The 21,500-nt window shown below is 42.0% G+C and overlaps 1 protein-coding gene across 8 annotated transcripts in view; it reads right to left on the bottom strand.

Annotated features, from left to right (window-relative positions):
* The window catches only part of SEMA3F (semaphorin 3F), a 239,519-nt gene that overhangs the window by 64,378 nt on the left and 153,641 nt on the right, over positions 1-21,500 (bottom strand). For all 8 annotated transcript variants that reach the window (XM_061617796.1, XM_061617795.1, XM_061617800.1 and 5 more), the window contains one exon: positions 502-662. In XM_061617796.1, coding sequence (XP_061473780.1) covers positions 502-662 — 161 coding nt within the window. The remainder of the gene's footprint in view (positions 1-501; positions 663-21,500) is intronic.

Raw genomic sequence — 21,500 nt, 5'->3', positions numbered from 1 at the left:
TGGCAAACACATATTCTTAAATGAATAAACAAGAAGCTCATTAAAATGGCAGGGCATTGCAAGGGGGAGACCTGGAGTTTGCTTGCTACTTTCATTTTCTTCTTAATGGGTTGCTCTGGCGGTTGAGCAGTTTAGGGAGGATGCTTAGCTTCTAAAGAAATTGAAAGAAATTTTTTTTTCCCTAAAAGGTGATAACGGTGTGGGAAGGGGATGCGATTTTACTAGTTAAGCTCAAGGAACTATACAACAGGATATTCAACCATATTCCACATGATAGTTGCAAGAAAAATGGATGCATGAACTGTTTATCCAAAGTTTTTTTTAAGTGCATTAAAAAGATTTTCAGTTTTCACCTTTCTCAACTGTGATTAACTTTGTTTTGATATCTGTTTACTAGTCCAAACTCAGCACTTAGTATTAATGGGGCATTTTGTACCCCTCCAGCCCCAAATGCCTCCCAGATGCTCCCTGCACCCGGCACAAAATGAGACATGCCCTTACAATCAGGGGCTCTCGGTTGATATCGTGAAGATCCAATGAGAGAATGTAGTCCTTGCTCCCCACATACATGCGGTCATGATCTTCATCTTTCAGAAGAATGCGATAGTCAGTTGAGTTGAGGAGGAAATTAAAAAAATGTGCAGTGCTGGTGGCTTTGAGCTCTGAAGGAACAAACACCGGGAAAGAGGTATGTTAGTTGGCTCCCTCCGTGTTTTGTGATGCAACAGACAAATCTCTACAAGTAATATGCATGATTTGGAAGTAACTATCATGCTCCCAAAACTCTGGAGCACATTTAGCTCTTAAATGCAATAAAATACATCAATGCAATCCATGCCAATACATTTCACACCCAGCAACTATCCTGTTCCTAAACATAGCTTGGCTCATCAGACTCCATCAGTCCAATCCTTTGCATGTAGATGTAGCTGAACCCATTGAAAACCAATGACTTAACTCTGCATAGGATCAGGCTGCATAGCACCATATTAAGTATTCACATTCTGATTCAAGTCATCCTGGTATACAGGATCTATTTCTGAAGCCTGTAGTACATCCACCCTAACACTGATGATACAGCCATGAGAGCGGCTGTATACTACAGCCAGCGTGGATTTTTCACATTCAGCAATGTTAAATTGAAAATACCCCCAAGCCATTCTGATGCTTCTCATAAGCTCATTTCAAAACAAAACCTTACAAATCTTATAGTCCTGAACTCAGAAACGCTTGCTTAACAACACACTCAATTTTCATGGCGATACATAAAACAGTCAGAGAGAATCAAGAGTTCAAAGTCTAAACAGAGAGGGAAAAAACCCAGAGCCCTTTTGGACTTTTTTCTCTCAGAGTTCTCATAATCTGTTGAAATTCATTAAAAATCAGCCATGTTCACAGAGTACCTGTAATCCTAATAGTGGCCTTGCCCCATACTCTGACCTTCATCTTCGGCAGTTTAAAAGTTTAAAAAATGCCTGGCTGATTTTTAATTAATTTAATAAATTTTGGCTGGCAGCCTATGATAACGCAGGGCATACTCAGTAAGAACCAACTGTCAGTGTTCTAAAAGCCTCACAGCTGCTTGGCTTGGCTAATCAGGGCCCCCCACCCACACCAGACTTTGATTTCACATGAGACAGTCATGGCTTCCCTCAGAGAATCCTGGGAAGTGTAGCTTGTGAAGGGTGCCGAGAGAAGACTCCTGTTCCACTGAGGGAGCTCCACTGAAGGTCTGCAAGTGGAACAGGGCATCTCCTAGCAACTCTCAGCACCCTGCACTAACTACACTTCCCAGGATTCTTTGAGAGAAGCCATGACTGTCCAAAGTGAAATAAAGGCCTGGTGTGGATGTGGTCAGGGACAGCTTTGGTTTAAATTTGGGTGGGAGGCTTCATGTGCATGCTGTAGAATAAAAAGGTGGGGGAAACGCTGAAAAACAATGATACTGTTCACAATGTTTTCCTTTTGGAAAGGGGCTTCTGTTCTGCCCAGTGCCCACCCACCCAACCTCTCCCCCTCCCCTCCCTGCCCCTCCCCCAGGTCAGTGTTGGACTATGACCTGGGAGACCAGTGTTTGAATCCCCTCACAGCCATGAAGCTCACTTGGTGACCTTGGGCCAGTCACTGCTACTCAGCCTCAGAGGAAGGCAATGGTAAAACCACCTCTGAATACTGTTTACCATGAAAACCCTATTCATAGGGTCAACATAAGTCGGGATCGACTTGAAGGCAGTCCATTTCCATTTTCAAAGATGATTGCAGAAATAGATCCCACTGAACTCAAAAAGTATGCAAACGATCAAACCCATCCTCCCTTTTCCAACTCCTATCCCCTCCCTCTTGCCCCTTCCCTCCCCCTTCCTTTGCCCCTCCCTCCCCATCCCTTTCTAATCCCCTCCTTCTCCTTCCCCTTCCCCTCCTCCCCCTCCCCTTCCTCCTCCCCAAGGTCAGTTTTACCTATCTTAAGCATTATTGCATGGACGTAAATACCACTGACATCTATAAGCATGCAAATGATCGAACCTGCCCTCCCCCTTCCTTTGCCCCCCTCCAATACACTCCTTCCCCTTCCCCCTCCCCTTCCTCCACCCCATGGTCAGTTTTTCCTATCCTAAGCATGATTGCATAGGAGTAAATCCCATTGAACTCAATAAGCATGTAAATGATCAGACCTGCTTTCCCCCTCCTTCCCCTCTCCTCCCCTCTTCCTTCTTCCTCCTCCCTTGCCCACTCCAGCCCTCACCCCCGGTCAGTTTTACCTATCCTAAGCATGATTGCACAGGAGTAAATCGCACTGAATTCAATAAACATGCAAATGATCAAACCTGTCCTTCTCCTCCCCTCCCCATCCAGCCTGCTCCCATCCCAGTCCTCCCCTCTGCATTTCCTCCCCTCCCTCCTCCTCCCCCTCCTCCCTCTCTCCCCATCCCCTGTGGTCAGTTTCCCCTATCCTAAACATGATTGCAGGGGAGTAAATCCCACTGAACTCAATAAGCATGCAAATGATCAATCTATTCTCAGCAAACTTGCACAGGATCCAATTTCTTACCTCCCGGATTAAAAAGCAGGGAAATTCACTAATAGGCAAAATACCTTGCGGTTTAAGAACGTAGCTATAGCCCACAGATATTTGTATCAAACTTTAAAAAGCAGAGAAATTGGGCAGCTATAGTGAATGCACCAGGGGAGCAGGAGATCTACTCTCTGAGATATTGTACTGCCCTACAAATTGGTCAAAATGCAAACACTATTTGGGTTGGTCTTTCACAGTCCAATTCACTTCCTGTGTAGCTTGCAAGAATTTGGTAACATGTGCCTCTGAGCATATGGTGAGTGTTGGCAAAACCTGCAATTAGCCCAAATAATAGAAATAAGAGATGTGCTGTGCTGATCTTGTTTTAGCAGGGAGGAAGCAACATTATTAAGACAGTTGATATAGTTCAAATGGTCACTTTAAATATGTCTGATTTTGCAACATAATTGTGGAATAATGGCAATGACTATTCTGCAGAATAGTCTCCACTGGACCTCAGGAGTGTCTCAATTTGCACAAGATAAACTGGTGGGAGGAGAAATATATTCTACCAAAATTCTAGGTGTGCTCTATGTTTTTAATTGACCATGCCCACTTTGCCTTAAATAAAGTGGTTTAAACATAGCAGGCTGAAAACATGCATCCTCTTTTTTCCAACAGTTAAGAGTCATTGCTGAAGTAGCAACATATTGTAATCAGTCTGATTTTACATCAAACTGCAGTTTCAGATTCACCTGTTAATGCACCCAAAATAGAAATAGAACATAAGATCCATAACAAAAGGCTGTCTTCACCATCATATGACAATGACCAATAAAAAGTCTTTGAAATTAATAAAAATAAATTTGACACAGATTTGTAGGATGAATAATGAGGGAAATAAAATTTTCTAGTTTAGGTTCTCTGTAGAAACATTAGTAACACAGGAAAGAAGCAAAGTAAGAAGAACACCAACAAACATACAAAAATATAATTATCTTTGGAGATGACAGGTGTTGCCACCACTCATCATATGCTCAGAGACACATGTTACCAAATGGATTGGACTGTGAAAGACCAACCCAAATGGTGTTTGCATTTTGACCAATTTGTAAGTCAGTCCAATATCTCAGAGAGGAGGTCAGGTTTCCTGCTCCCCTGGTGCATTCGCTATAGCTGCCCAATTCCCCTGCTTTTTAAAGTTTGATACAAATATCTGTGGGCTATAGCTATGTTCTTAAACTGCAAGGTTTTTTGCCTATTAGTGAATTATGCCATGGAATGTGCATGAATGTAAGTTGGAAGTTCTAATGATGATCAGTTGCAGCCATAACTCATAACAAGAACCAATTAAGCAGGAAACATGCACATACTTAATTACAGAAGGTAGATTACTTTGGGCCTTAAGTATGATTCCACAAATCTGTCAATTGCAACTCCAGGAGCCCAGCACTTTGACATTTGCCATGTACATACAGGTCTGTCTTGGGGCACAAATTACTCAGGAGCCATAACAACTAAAAACGATTCCTAGCAGGTAGAAAGGGAACTGTGTGCTTCTTTCTTTCTTTCTTTCTTTCTTTCTTTCTTTCTTTCTTTCTTTCTTTCTTTCTTTCTTTCTTTCAGCACTGTTCTTCAACCTTGGGTTCCAGATGTTCTTGGACTACAACTCCCAAACTCCCATCATCCCTAGTCAGCTTAGCCACTGAATAAGGGTTCATGGGAGTTGAGTCCAACATCTGAGGACCCAAAGTTGAACACTGAATAGAGGACTCTTTCGAACAAGTTGTAAAGCAGGACACATGACCACCATCCTAGACTTTCCACTGGAAGGAGACATGAGGTAGGTCAGGCTTCATGGAATCATTTATTGCCACTGTGAACATCACGGACAGGGAACATGTGCTTCAGAGAACGTTCCACATTGTATAATACAAGGGCTTGAACTGTTAACCCAGGCCACATTCACACCAGGCATTTTAAACAGTCATGCCTTCCCCCAAATAATCCTGGGAAGTGCAGTTTGTGAAGGGTTCTGAGTGTTATTAGGCGATTCCTATTCCCCTGACAGAGCTCCAGTGGTTAACAGTCAGCCCCTCCTCCTGGAGAATTTTGGGAATTGGAACTCTGTGAGAGAAATAACAACTCTCAGCACTAGGGTTTCCAGGTCTTCGGTTTTTGCCCGGATACTCTGGTTCTTGGGGGTCGTCTCTGGGTCTCTGGGTGAGTCACTTTAATATCTGGACGCTTAGCTTTCATTAAAAAAAATTAAGTTTCTAGGTGGTCTGGTTCAAAATATATAAACCAAAATGTCAGCCCCACAACTTCTGTTCTTACCAGCTGCTCTAATCACTGCCCTTTCAGGTTTTTAGCCAATAAGTGAAGTCAAGGTTGTCATTGACAAGATTTGTTGACCCCCAGGCAACACCTAAACCCCATTTCAAGTTCTGAGAACTGTTTTCTTTTCCTGCTTGTCTCACATCAGGAGTTCAGTAGATATATAGCTTTCAGCAGCATAAAGAGTACTTTCTCTGTACAGGATTGGGATTTGCTTCTGAGTAAACACACATAGGATTGCACTACAACAAGATCACAGCAAGATCTTGGTGGGCATACATATGTAAACAATTTTAGTTATAATTATAATAAAAGGGCACATGCAGCTTTTTAATTACTTGCAAAAAAATGGAATATTATACTGTTATGAGCATGGGGGTTGGGATGGATGATTCCTGTGGGTCCCCTTTCCAGCCTCTGATTTGGAATCCCATGCCTTGGGGCTGGCTCTGCTGGCCAGATGAATTTCCTTTGTTAAACAAATAGTGTCCACGTAAGATAATGGGCCTATCAGTTGCCTAGCAATGGTGAATGGGCGAGGAAGACCCTTCTGTCATTGAAACTCTTCAGGAGAGGATCCCCCCCTTCCTGGAGCCCAGCAGAGGCTGGTAGTTTGAGTGTGTCTAGAGAATAGCTGGGAACTGGAAAGCAGGCAGAGAGACTGGCTCTCTGCACCATGGCCTTTGGGGTGCCTCCTGCAACCCAGATGGAAAAGCTGGATATTAGACTGCTGATGCCTTGAACCCCTCCATCCTTGAGCTCAGGTTGGAATGTGTGTAAATAAATAAACCATATTTCATAAAGACACTGCAGTCTCCGCTGACCTTCTTCCCAAAGGAAACCAAACCCTGGAGGAGCGCAGGGACCCCTGAAATCTCACCGCTTGGAGATTGGGGGAGGCGCGCAACACTACATTTTATCTTTCGAATAATTTTTGAACATAAGTTTTAAAAAGTGTACACGCTGCAGTGTTATCCTTTTCTAATTAAGGAGTCAAACAAGTTTAAATTTTACTGAACTGTTGAAGTGGGCAGTTTATTTGAGTTATTCATAACCTGTTTTGAAAACCTTCTCAATATGAAGCTTTTCTGGGAGTAAAGCTACAATACTAATTCCCTGGGAGTTAACCCCATTGGATTCAGTAGGCCTTACTTTTAGGTAGACATGGTTAGGATTGTGCTGAAAATCAATGGGACTTTTGAGTGAACATAGAAAAGGATTGTGTTGTAAAACTTTCTCTCCCCCTCCGATCCTTTTTTTTTTTAAAGGCAGTTAGGCAGGGCATACTTAGGTGCCATTGCTTTTATTTGGCAGGAAACAAATACTTAAAAAAATGTTGTGCAATGGCCAACTGGTTTTGACAATAAACTATTATATGGGATGTGCGTATTTTTAACCCCCTTTAGGATGCACACCTTAATGTGGTAAGGGGGTTTGAGAGTGTTGACGAAGCTGACAGCAATGCCGTCAGGAGTCTAGACCAAGAGGCTAGACTCCTAGCAGGGGTACCCAAGTAGGAATGGTCAAAGCTGAGACACCAGACTATGCATCCAAACTCAGAGGAAGACAATGGTAAACCACCTCTAAATAACTCTTACCATGAAAACTTTATGAACATGAGATAGTGCTGGAAAATGAGACCCCCAGGTCAGAAGGCACTCACCGAGCTACTGGGGAAGAACAAAGGACAAGGACAAGTAGCGCTGTGACTAATGATGCAGCTGGGTCAAAGCTGAAAGGAAGCCCAGAGGCTGATGTGCACAGATGCAAAAGGAGAGTCCAGAGTTGTACAATGCATACAATAGGAACACGGAATGTGAGAAGCATGAACCAGGGAAAGATAGAAATTGTCAAACAAGAAATGGAACGTATCAACATTACAACACTTGGCATGAGTGAATTAAAATGGACGGGAATGGGACATTTTCAATCAGGCAACTACAAAATATTTTATAAAGGAAATGAGAAATCAAGAAGAAATGGGGTTGCTTTAATAATGAGACGTGATGTAGCAAAAGCAATCAGGAGCTACAATGGAAGGTCTGAGCGAGTGATATCAATGAGATTAAACGGGGAACCTGTCAACATAACCATCATCCAAGTCTATGTTCCAACAGCAAATGCAGAAGAAGAGGAATTGGAGAGATTTTATGCAGAAGTACAGGAAGAAATTGATCACACCCCAAAACAAGATATGCTGATAATCATGGGGGACTTGAATGCAAAAGCAGGGAACAGAGAACTAGGAATTGTGGGGAAATGGGGCTTAGGAGATAGAAATGAAGCAGGAGACTTATTGAATTGTGTGAAGCCAATAATTTGTTTCTTGCAAACACATTGTTTGAGCAACCAAAAAGACAACTGTACACATGGACATTACCAAATGGTCAATACAGGAATCAAATTGATTATATAATTGGTAGCAGAAGATGGGAAAGTTCCATACTTTCTGTGAAAAAAAGGCCAGGAGAAGACAGCAGTACAGATCATGAACTGGTAATATCAAAAATCAGAGTAAAGCTAAAGAAGAACAAAGCAATCATAATGCCAAAATACAATTTAAATATCCCAGAAGCATATAAAGATCAAATAAGGAACAGATTTGAGGCTTTAAACTCAGTTGACAGAGAACCAGAAGAACTATGGATTGAAGTCAGAGACATTATGACAGAAGAATGCAAAATGACAATACCTCTAGTTTAGTGGTTCTTAACCTTTTCCACTGATAGCACCCCTTGGATTTCCAAAACAGGCTCTCGCACCCCCTGAAAAAATACTGTTCATTTTTAAATTTAATTTAATTTCATTTAATTTTAATGTGTGTTTTAGCCTAACTTAGCTAAGATTAAATGAAATTTTAAAATCTATCGAACAATGCCTCGCACCCCTAGAAAAGGTGTCTCACACCCCCGGGGGTGCTTGCACCCCAGGTTAAGAACCACTGCTCTAGCTAAAAAAAGAGACCTCAATGTATGACAGATGAAATTCTTAAAATGGTTAAAGAAAGAAGGAAAGCAAAAGCAAAAGGACATAGAAACACAGTCAGAACCCTAAATGCAACAATACAGAGACTAGTACGTAGGGACAAAGTGAACTATTACAATAGCTATTGTATAGAAATAGAAGAGGATAATAAAAAAGTAGAACAGCCCTATTCCAAAAGATTAGAGAAATTCAAGAGAAATTTAAACCAAGAGTAGGGATGTTGAATAATCAACAGGGGAACATACTGACTGACAGAGATGAAATAAAAGCAAGATGGAAGCAATACACTGAAGAACTCTATAAAAGAGATGCAAGGATGACAGATTCATTCACAGAGGAACCGTATGATGAAGAACCAGAAATTTTAGAATGTGAGGTGAAAGGTGCTCTTAAAATACTTGAACGAAACAAATCACCAGGAACAGATAGAACCAATAGAGTTGCTACAAGTTACTAAGACGGAATCTGTCCAAATTTTGACAAAAATTTGTCAACAAATATGGAAAATAAAACAACGACCCACAGACCAGACGCATTCAATATATATCCCAATTCCAAAGAAAGGAGATCCCAGAGAATGCAGTAATTATTAAACTATTGCCTTAATATCCCATGCAAGTAAAGTAATGCTCAACATTCTACAATTAAGGCTCTCACCATATATGGAGCGAGAAATGCCAGATGTTCAAGCTGGATTTAGAGAAGGAAGAGGTACAAGAGATCATATTGCAAACATAAATTGGATAATGGAACGGACCAACGAATTTCAGAAGAAAATCACCCTGTGCTTTATGGATTACAGCAAAGCCATTGATTGTGTAGATCATGAAAAACTATGGAATGTTTTAAAAGAAATGAGGGTGCCACCGCATCTGATTGTCCTGATGTGCAACCTATACTCTGGACAAGAGGCTACTGTAAGGACAGAATATGGAGAAACCAATTGGTTCTCCATTGGAAAGGGCAGGGCCAGCTCTAAAGGGCAGCGAGGTTGAGCGTTGGCTGAGGGCCCCATGGCACAAAGGGCCCCCTGAAGGGGCCTCTTTAGGGTGGGGGAGTAGCGCTCCCCTTCCGCCATCCACAGCAGAATTGCTGCCACAGATAGCACCACCCGCCCGTTCCCTCACTTCGCCTACCATTCCTGTGGTTTTCAGTTGCTCACACAACACTGCCCTTAACCAAGATGGTGGCCAAGGTTTCCCTAAAAGGCTGAAATTTCCACCACCATCTTTGTTGATGGCAGCCCTGCATGCGTGTAGCACCCATGTGTGACATCAACCAAAATGGTGGTGGAGGCTTCAGCCCCTTAGGTAAATCTCAGCCGCCATCTTTGTTAAGGGAAGTGCTGCGCATGCAGCCGCACAACACTGGACAGAAAGATAGGCGGAGCAAGGGAACAGATGGGCGGTGTGATCCGCAGCAGTGTGCGCCGGAGTCCGGGGCAGGCTGGAGCCCAAGAGCCGGCCCTGGGAAAGGGTGTCAGATAGGGGTGTATTTTATCACCCTATTTGTTTAATCTGTATGCAGAACATATCATACGGAAAGTGGAATTGGACCAAGATGAAGGTGTGAAATTTGGAGGTAAATATAAATAATTTCAGATATGCAGCTGATACCATACTACTAGGAGAAAGTAATGATTTGAAACAAATGCTGATGAAAGTTAAAGAGGAAAGCACAAAAGCAGGACTACAGCTGAATGTCAAGAAGAGTAAAGTAATGACAACAGAAGATTTATGTAACTTTAAAGTTGACAATGAGGACATTAAACTTGTCAAGGATTATCAATACCTTGGCACAGTCAACCAAAATGGAGACAATAATCAAGAAATTAAAAGAAGGCTAGGACTGGGGATAGCAGCTATGAGAGAACTAGAAAAGGTCCTCAAATGTAAAGATGTATCACTGAACACCAAAGTCAGGATCATTCAGACCATGGTATTCCCAATCTCTATGTATTAGTGTGAAAGTTGGACACTGAAAAAAGCAGGTAAGAGAAAAATCAACTCCTTTGAAATGTGGTGTTGGAGGAGAGCTTTGCACATACCATGGACTGTGAAAAAGACAAATAATTGGGTGTTAGAACAAATTAAACCAGGACTACCTGGTGTCTTCTCGACCCTTGCCCTTCTTGGCTTGTTAAAGCTTGTCGAGGGGGTCTGACAGAGTCGATCCAGGCTGTGGTCAACACATCATTGCAGGAGGAAGTGGTTCCAGCTGCCTTGAAAGAGGTGGTGATTCGACCACTCCTGAAAAAGCCCACCCTGGACCCATTGGTTTGTGACAACTACCGACCGGTTGCAAATACTCCCTTTTTAGGGAAGGTGATTGAGAGGGTTGTGGTGCAGCAACTGCAAGTACTCGTGGATGAAATAGATTATCTTGACCCATCCCAGTCTGAGTTAAGGCCTGGTTATGGGACTGAATCGGCCTTGGTCACCCTGATTGATGACCTTTATTGGGAGAAGGACTTGGTGAGATGGGTATTGGAGGCACTGTTTTACAGTGGTTCTGATCCTATCTCCAAGGTCGTTGTCAGAGAATAGCATTGGGTGACTGTCTTTTGGGGCCCTGGCAGCTGTGCTGTGGGGTGTCTCAGGGTACCATCTTGTCCCCCATGCTGTTTAACATCTATATGAAGCCCTTGGGAACAGTCATCAGGAGCTTTGGGGCGAGGTGTCAGCAATATGCTGATGATACCCAGCTCTATTTCTCCATAACATCTGAATCGGGGGAGGCCGTGCAAGCCCTGGGCAGCTGCCTGGACTCGGTGGTGGGCTGGATGAGGGCCAATAAATTGAGTCTGAATCCTAGCAAGACGGAGACGCTGTGGGTTGGTGGTTCCCGAGTTCGGATAATTGGTCAGTTGCCTGCTTTGGATGGGGTCGTACTCCCTCTGAAAGAGCAGGTCCGTAGCCTGGGGGTGCTCCTGGATCCATCTTTGTTGCTAGAGGCCCAGATGACCTCAGTGGCTAGGAGTGCCTTTTACCAGCTTTGGCTGGTGAGACAGCTGCGGCAGTTTCTGGACCAGGATAGCCTGACCACTGTTGTCCATGCACTGGTAACCTCAAGGCTGGATTATTGCAATGTGCTCTATGTGGGGATGCCCTTGAGGTTGGTCCGGAAGCTGCAGCTGGTGCAAAATGCAGTGGCAAGACTGTGCACTGGAGCAGGGTATCACCAACATGTCGCCCTGCTGCTGAAAGAATTGCACTGGCTGCCCATGTGCTACAGGGCCAAGTTCAAGGTTCTAGTTTTGGTGTACAAAGCCCTATACAGCTCAGGACCAGGTTACCTGAAAACTGTCTTATCCCTTATATACCCAGTCGATCACTGTGCTCTGCAGGTGAGGGCCTCCTGCAAATACCATCTTATCAGGAGCTTCGTTCTGTACAATATAGGAAACGGACCCTTAGTGTGGCAGCACCTATTCTGAGGAACTCCCTCCCTTTGAATATTAGGCAGGCGCCATCTCTGCTATCTTTTCGGTGCCTTTTGAAGACTTTTCTTTTTCAACAAGCCTTTTAAGTTGAGAGCTATCCCAGTCTGTCTCTGTGTCAGATTTGCTTAATATGTTTTTAATAATGTTTTTAACCTTTTTAAAACGTTTTAAAAATGTTTTTAACACTGTTTTGTCTTAATGTAATTTAAGATTTATTTTTATGATGTTTTAAAGTGTTTTTAATGCCTTATTTGCCGCCCTGGGCTCCTGCTGGAAGGGTGGGATACAAATTAAATAAATAAATAAATAAATAATAAGAAGGGGAGGGGGAAGGAGGGTATTGGAAGGGGAGGGGGAGGGAAGGAGAAAAAGAGAGGTGATGGGAGGGAGGAAGAGGGGAGGGGAGGTTTGATCATTTGCATGCTTATTGGGTTCAATGGGATTTACTCCCATGCAACCATCCTTGAAAATGAAATGGACTGCCTTCAAGTAGATTCTGACTTATGGCGACCCTATGAATAGGGTTTTCATGGTAAGCAGTATTCAGAGGTGGTTTACCATTGCCTTCTTCTGAGGCTGAGAGGCAGTGACTGGCCCAAGATTACCCAGTGAGCTTCATGGCTGTGTGGGGATTCAAACCCTGATCTCCCAGGTTGTAGTCCTGGAATAGGTAAAACTGACCATGGGGAAGGGGGAGAGAGGGGGGGAGGGGCAAGGATGAGGAGGAGGGGATGGGGAGGGGAAGGAAGGGTTGAAGGAAGGGGGAGGGAAGGGGCAAGAGGGAGGGAATAGGAGGGAGAAGGAGGGGAGGGCAGGTTTGATCGTTTGCATGCTTTTTGAGTTCAGTGGGATTTACTCCTGTACAATCATGCTTAGGATAGGTGAAACTGACCTGGGGGAGGGGCAGGGAGCAGAGGAGGAGGGCAGAGGGAGGGAGGAAGGGGTATGGGAGGAGATTGGATGGTGGGCACTGGGCAGAGGGGAAGCCCCTTTCCTTTCCAAAAGGAAAACACTGTGAACAGTATCATTCTTTTTCAGCAGACACATGTAGCCTCTAATTCAAATTTAAACCAAAACTGTCCCTGGCCACATCCACACCAGGCCTTTATTTCCCTTTAGATAGTCATGGTTTCTTCCAAAGAATCCTGGGAAGTGTAGTTAGTGAAGGGTGCTGAGAGTTGCTAGGAGAGGCCCTGTTCCCTTCACAGAGATTCAGTCACAGCAGTTGACTGTTAAGCCACTCTGGCTACTGGAGCTCTGTCAGGGGAATAGGAGTCTCCTCTCAGCACTCTTCACAAACTACCCTTCCTAGGATTATTTGGGGGAAACCATGACTGTCTCAAGTGAAATAAAGGTGTAGTATGGGTGTGGCCCCCTGATTAGGCAAGCCAAGCAGCTGTAAGTCTGGCTTTAGAACACTGACAGTTGATTCTTACTGAGCATGTCTGACATTATCATTGAGTTCAATGCTAAATTTCTTAAATTAATTAAAAATCAGCCAGGCATTTTTGTAACTTTTAAACTGCAGAAGATGAAGGTCAGAGTATGGGGCAAGGTCAGTAATGGGATTACAGGTACTCTGTGAAGATGGCAGATTTTTAATTAATTTCAACAGATTATGAGAACTCTGACAGAAAAAAGCCCCAAACGGGTCTGGTTTTTCTCTCTCTTTACACTTTGAACTCTTGATTCTCGCTGACTGTTTTGTGTATCACCATTAAAATTTAGAGGGTTGTTAAGCAAGCATTTATGAGTTTAGTACTATAAGTTTTGTGAGGTTTTGTTTTGAAATAAGCTTATGGGAAGCATCAGAATGGCATGGGGGTATTTTCAATTTAACATTGCAGAATGCAAAAAATCCATGCTGACTATAGTATACAGCCATTCTCGTGGCTGTATAATTACTATCTTCATGTACATAAGCAGCAAGAGTCTTCTGCCTGTTTTCATCAAACTGCTCTGGAAACTGCCAGGAAACACTATGGGCTGCTGAAAAACCTTGTTCCTATAGATGAGCTAAGTAATCATTGTGTGATTTAATTTAACAATAGTTGGTTATGGAAATTTCCAAATCCTGCTAATCCTGAAAATAAGAGCTCAGATGCTTAGGCTGGGCAGTTTCAGCCTAGGACAACAGAGCAGCTACAGTAATGTGTGCCAATGTGGTCACTTGACTCCTTAGCCTGCAAAGCTACCCTGTAGCATCAGAGCAGATCAGCCAATGGCATGAAGAGAAGAGGCAAGCAGGAACCTGAGACTAAAAGAGTAAAGTGATCAGAGAACAAAGAAGGAAATGTAGGACTTTGTGGGGGAAATTCCAAAGAGTCTCAAAGGTGCACTTTCTAGGCTTCATCATTGTGAGATTTCATGAACATGGTCACTGTGACCTGTTTTGCACAAAATGGATTTGGACAACAATCATCATCTGGGTATGTTAAGGATTTCTTCTTGTACTTTACTAGTATCTCCAGTAAGATTTAGTTTGGGTTACTGAGGAAATGGGATTCCCCAAAAAAATTAAGAATTGGCCAGTTCTCAATAATCAGTTCTTAATTATTACTGCATGGCTCCAGGTTGCAACCTGAAAACAAATGAAATTCAATCAAAGTCCAGGTATAGATTATCACTTATGTCAACATTTGTATGTCATTTTTCAGTGCAAGCCCTCCCAAGAAATTTTATTAAGACCGTAAAATTCACCAAAACATTAAAATACACAATCTGTACTAAAATGTTTTTAAAAGTATTGCACCATCAGCAGTTTGGCTGAAAAGAACTTGGAACATGCTTTTTTCAAGAGTGGGGAACCTTTTTTTTAGCCTGAGGGCCACAGCCTTTCATAGGCAACCTTCTGGGAGTTGCATCTTAGGGGCAGGTGGGGCCAGATACAAAAGTGGGTGAAGCAATGGATTTGACTCTTACCTTTGTACAATATGCTGCTTTGCAGCCATTGCAAACACAGCACCAACCAGGCAAAAGCAATTGAGGAGTGTGTGGAGAAGGGTCAGTAGGTGAAAGGTGTGGCTAGGTGAGAGCCCCAAGGGCCAGATAGAGAGGCCTAGAGGGCCGCACTCAGTTTCTCACCCCTGCTATATACAGTGAAATAAGCCACATATAGATCCAGACAGGGTAATGAACAGGGAACAAAATAAGAACATTTGTCTTAAGCTGGAAGTTGTTTGTTCATTTTTGTACCAAGTTTACTTTAACAGATGTATAGCATTGGATATACTCCAGTTCTGAGTCACTTTATATGTGCATATATGAAAGTGCACCCCACTTTTCTTTTTCTTCTCTCTACAGTTCATGAATAATGTCAGTTATATAGCATATTTGTAAGAAGTACCAAGCCTATTTTTATTTATTTTATTTCATAGAATTTATATACCAGTTTTCACAGGAGGTCTTGAAAGATCTCAGAGGTTTCATGTTTTTATGAAAATAAAAAGATTGCTTCTCAGTATATAATGATTATTATAAAATAATTCTAATACTATCCAATTTTGATATTATCTAGTAATACAAACACCATCATTCAGTCACCAGTTCCTCTCATAAACAGAAAATAAACATCCAAAATTTATGCTGTAAAGATATTAACTAATGGCTGTTGTCTGTTTTCTGAAACATGGAGCTCAAAGCATCTATTTTTATTATTTATTTATTATTTGATTTATATTCCTCCCAGCAGGAGCCCAGGGCAGCAATTTTTGCACCCTCTAAAGAATTTCTTACTTTTTATGCCATTTCACAAGTGATGTTTTTGCACTTCCTCTGTCTGTAATTCAAATGTAAAATATATACATCCGTATATGGTAAGAGCCTTTGTTGTAGAATCTTGAGCATTACTTTATTTGCATGGGATATTAAGACAATAGTTGGATAATTACTGCATTCTCTGGGATCCCCTTTCTTTGGAATTGGAATATATAATGAACGCTTCCAGTCTGTGGGCCATTGTTTAGTTTTCCATATTTGTTGACAAGTTTTTGTTAAAATTTTGATAGATTCCATTTCAGTAACTTGTAGCAACTCTATTGGTATGCCATCTGTTCCTGGTGATTTGTTTCAAGTATTTTAAGAGCAGCTTTCACCTCATATTCTAAAATTTCTGGTTCTTCATCACACGGTTCCTCTGTGAATGAATCTGTTATCCTTGCATCTCTTTTATAGAGTTCTTCAGTATACAGTAGGGCCCCACTTATACAGCGGGTTACGTTCCGGACCCCCGCTGTAAAGCGAAAACCACCGTAAAAGCGGAACAAGCGCCGTATGAGTGGGGCTTTAGTCTAATTGCATCTAATTGAGACCGCTGTATTAGTGAATCACTGTAAAGAGAAGTGCTGTAAAGCGGGGCCCTACTGTATTGCTTCCATCTTCTTTTTATTTCATCTCAATCAGTCAGTCTGTTCCCCTGTTGATTATTCAATATTCCTATTCTTGATTTAAATTTCCCTTTAATTTCTCTAATCTTTTGGAATAGGGCTCTTGTTCTACCTTTTTTGTTGTCCTTTTCTATTTCTACACAATAACTATTGAAATAGTTCTCTTTGTTGCTACGTACTAGTCACTGCATTTAGGGTTCTGACTGTGTTTCTATCTCCTTTTGCTTTCCTTCTCTCTTTAATAGGGTTGCCAGGTTCATGGCCTGAGACTGAAGTTTCACTGAGGCCGGACCTGGCAACCAAGAGGTCTTCTGTATCTTTAAAAGTTGTGTATTGAGAAGGGAGAATTCCACCTTGTGGTTTTTCCAGTACAGTGTTGCAAGAACACCTGCACTTGGCTGACTTTCTCTTCTCCTAAAGACACAGGATCAGTCTCAGGCCATGAACCTGGCAACCCTATTCTTTAACCATTTTAAGAGTTTTGTCAGTCATCCACTGAAGTCTTTCTTTTTAACTAGAGGTATTGTCTTTTTGCATTCTTCCCTGATAAAGTCTCTTACTTCAATCCATAGTTCTTCTGGATTAGCTGTTGTGTATTTAAGACTGTACTGGCTGTTCCTGTAGAACTTACAGGATGCATTTCCACCAGCAACACATGCTGCTGGTACAGAGTAGAATAAACAATTCAAATGAACGAAATAAAATAAATATTTAACAGATCTACAGACAAGATTATAACATGTCTTGGCTAAAGCCTCCTTCATTGCTACCTCATGCATACATAAGGCCTAACATTTCATAGACTCTCATCTGCTGAAATAAACAATTCACTTAGCTTTTGGGGGATGGGGAGGTGAATTAGGGCAGGATGCCTGTGTTTGAAAACACAAGGCTAAAGTTGGCCTCATACATTATTAATGCATCCACAAAGCAGCAGCAGCTAAAGGGGAATTATGGGGCACCATTATATTTGCAGTTTCAAAAAGCCTTTGACAGAATCCCTCATAAGAGGCTGTGAAAAGAAGCTTAGTTGCCAAGAGATGGAACTACGATTTGGTCATGGACCAGAGGCTAGCTATGGAAGGGCGAACAAAAAGCCGGATTAGCCCTATGGCTTTCAGCTCTCCATTGTTTCCAAAATGCCCTTGAATTCAGGGAACAGGTTTATTCACCAGATAAACTTCAGTATTTGTTGGCTTAACTAGTTTGGTCTTCCTGGTGTCATCATCACTTTCCAGCATAGTATGATATTGTTTCTACTGCTTGACTGAATTGCAAACTTTTTAAAGGAAGGAGATATACACTGCACACAGTACCATTTATCCAGTCAGACTATCACTCTACCAAGGCCATCCCTCCTTCGTAGGACATTGAAGAGCAGAATAGCCAAATGATAGAAGCTACCAGCATAGCACAGAATTTGCTGCAATCAGCCACTAGCTGGAGACACACTTCCATGCTCTTTATAATTTCTCTCTGCTTTGCCTCCGTAGCCAGGATGTTGCTGGAAATTTAGATCAGAGGAACAAACTTAAGCACAAAAACTAATGTTTGTCAGGTTTAGCTGAGGAATACTCTTATTGTCCTTGCATCTGAGATGTTCCCAATGTTACATTTCCCTATTTGTTTTTTTTTTAATACATGTGGGGAATCAGCTGGGAAATGCCCAAAGACATCAGAATGGTTAGATTTGATTATCAGAGCAGTGTCTTGCAAAGGTTTCAGGGCTATCTCTGGGCTCCTTCTAGGAGGAAGGGTGGAATATAAATTTAATAAACAAACAAATAAATAAATAATTTTCAGGGGCCTGATTCACAATTCACTTTTCCAGCATTACAACAATGTCTGTTTGTGATACTAGAAAACAGAGAAGTGGGATACTGGTATGTTCACTCAAATTGGAGGGGGGGGTCTGTCTATACGGTCAGTGAACAAATTGTGAAGAGCTCTGGGTTCATGATGACAGGGCATCACTCTTTTCCCTGGGAGTAGAGGCATGGCCAGTAAAAGCCTTGAGAGGAATTTACTTCCAACTCAGTGGTTGGCTGGATTAGAATGCTGTTTCCTGTGAGAGAGCAAACAGTAACTGACTTATGCCAAAATGAGGGAGGGGGCAACAGAGCTGACCTGTTGCACCTTAGGGGTACATAACAAGTACCACCTGTTGTATGTGATTATGCATATAAGGACTTTTGTAACTTATTCAAGATCACACACATGTTGTTTGCAGAACAGCACTGAAGAAAATCCTCAAAATTCCCAAAGGGAGCAGAGACTTATCCTTTTTAGCAAAGCTATCCAGGAAATTATGTGTTTTCCTGCCTCTTTAACAGTGCCGGGCTCCAGAGATACTGAATATGGGATCTCCTTGGAATGTGCCCAAGCTGCTCATACCTTTCTCTCTCTCCTCAGTACTACCTGTCCCCTGCTTGGATCTTTGCCTGGTGTTGTCATTGGCTCCAGGCCATTTAATAAAGACTCCTAGAATAAGGTTCAAGCTGAGAGCTCTTAGAAGGAAAGTATCCAAAAGAACACTCTCCACACCTAACCCCTGCACAGCTCTCGTGCCTCTCTGGCACTGTGAGCCAGCTGTGTGTGTCTCACATAATTTAACAACATGTTTGACATAGGGATAGAGCAAACGACATCCGCAACAAGCTGGGAACTATCCCTGATCCTAACAGCAGCTGGGAAATCACAATACATAATAAAATGGCACGCTCAGTTGGTGTCCAAGGACCATGCCACACACAGTTGAATCTATTATTAATTTACAGAAAGGAGTTTACACCCTAACTGCCATGTGCTACAAATCTCTTACAAGAAGAGACAAATAGCTGGTGATGCTGGTGTGTGTGCATATGTATGTGTGATATAGTCCCTCTATGAACAGATGACATATTCAAATAGTTGTTGGGTGCTCCTATAATCTGAACCTTCTAATGTTTTATATGTGTTTTTAATCTGTGTTTTTAATTTGTAAGCCACTCAAGAAACATTTATAGTGAAAGGTAGCATATAAATTGTTTAAATAAACAAATAAATTATGCCAACAGCTATCAGCACAAGACACAATTATTTAAAAACACAACTGCTCTGCCAATCTCAACAGGCCTAGTACTAAATTCCCTTTATTACTGTTTGTTTCCAGCTGCTTTTGTGACCAGATGGGAGGACTCACTACAGAGTAAATCAGGTGGTGTAGTATACCACACCAGAATATCAATGCTTTAACACATTATTCTGGGTGATGCTCTTCAAGTGTGTTGTAGCCATCCAACAGATAAGTTCTGAGGAACTAAGTGCCCTTCTCTTACATTATGAGAAGCAGCTCATCAGGACTGGCAAATACAGTTTGGAGCCTGGAACAGAAAATCTAGATGGTTCTTTTCTTGATAACAACAACAACAACAGACAATTTCCTGCCCTTTAATGGCATCCAAAATTTGCCACCTGATTAGGGTGGCCATGTATTCTCCTTTACAGAAGATACTTTTCTATTTGAAGGGCTGTCAAAAGACATTTATTTCAGGAATGGGGAACCTCTATCCCTCTTGATGTTGTTGGACTCCAGTTCCCTTCAGCTCCAGCCATCATGGCCAATGGTCAGGGATGATTAAACCTGTAGTCCAACATTATCTGGAGGGCCACAGGTTTCCCACCACAGCTTCATATGAAGAAGTCCTCAATTTGAAGGGTTGTCTGATCTAAGTCCATTTTAAAGAAACATAAGAAGGAACAGCAGCTACCTTGAAGTTACCCATCAACAGCATCTGACTCAGCATGCACACAATACGCTTGGTGAGATGTGTTGTATTTCTCTTTAAATTATAGCAGTCATTTCTAAATTTGCACTTATACATAGGAATTAATATGTGCAGTTGCCCCACCTTGCATCATGGAAGGGCACTGGGGCCTTGGCCCATGAAGTTTCAGTGACCTCAAATTAGTCCACATGAACTGAGATGCACTGAGATTAAGCTTTTTATGTTTTGGCCAGTAGCATGATTATATAATAAAAACTGCATGTGAAGAAGCAATCACAGAAGGAAACATTTCTCATTCAGAGGGTTTGAGACTACATGCTTAATGCTTCTGCTATTGTATTTGTCTTCTTGAAAAGATGAACAATGCAGATGTCATTCCTCAGGAGTCCCCATAAGCTGTGCAACATTAGTTGCTTCACTGCTTGAGATGGCTAGTCAGCTTCCATCGATCTACTCCTGCTGCCTGCCAGCTCTTGCCTTACATCTCTCTCTTCCATTCTGTAAGTTGCATTTATCCTATCTCAAATTTGATTAGGAAAATTCATTTCAAAAGAAGAATTCCAAAAGCAAAATTTGAACATTCTTGTTATTCAAAAACCAAAATTCAGGAGTGTTGCCAAATCTAGATTTTATGCAAAATTTTATTTCAAGTCTGACAACCTCTTCTATATTTGTGTTTTTCACATATCCAGCAGGAAGTCCCCAGAGATTGTGGTTCCCCTCACACCAATTTATCTGTAATAAACAATAGCAGTTTGTAACCTCAGCCTTTTAAGAGCGAAAGAAGTACCCTCCATACAGTTTCTCTGAGTGCTTGAGAGCTCATCCAGGAAAGGAAGAAGTGATGGAAAAAACAGTGAAAGCCAGGCTAAAGAGGACTGGATTGCCATCTTGACATTGTGGAGTGGTGGCAATACTTTGCAAGATAAGTTTTTGCAAGAGATTTTCATTTTGCAGGCCCATTTGGTAGCCAAGGCTGGTTAAAAAAAGTGTGTGTGGTGGGCTGTTTGCGATAACTACAGCTCCTAATCTTAACCAGGTCCTGGGTGCTTTACACAATTTAGAATATGAACGGGAGGACCCTCCCCCTTCCCCAAGTTATTTTTAGTTCCTATGCTGGAGAAGTGCTTGAAAGAGTTTAATGAGGGTCATGAATATTCAGGCACTAAATGAGGCACACAGACGGCAGCCAGGAGTGCTACAGATGCCTTGGGTACAAGCCAGGGTTTCATTATCACCCTCAGTGTCACCAGGAATATAACAGGCCTTCCTCTATCTAGTTATACTCTCAATCTACTCATGTTCTTGCCCACCCCACACTATCTTTCCTCTCTTTCATCTGCCAATCTCACTGATGTCCCTCCTTTCTTCCTAGAACAAAAATACAACATGAATAGGGGTGGTCACTGAACTGACATCAGAATTAAGACAGCTAATGTAGTGCAGGGGGTAGAGTGTTCAACTTGGGCCAAAATTAAAAATACCTGGAAAGGGTGTGAGACGGGTGTATTTTATCACCCTATTTGTTTAATCTATATGCAGAATATATCATATGGAAAGCGGGATTGGAC

The sequence above is a fragment of the Rhineura floridana genome, chromosome 3 (genome assembly GCF_030035675.1).
Source record: "Rhineura floridana isolate rRhiFlo1 chromosome 3, rRhiFlo1.hap2, whole genome shotgun sequence".
Lineage (NCBI taxonomy): Eukaryota > Metazoa > Chordata > Lepidosauria > Squamata > Rhineuridae > Rhineura > Rhineura floridana.
This window is presented reverse-complemented; position numbering and strand designations above follow the sequence as displayed.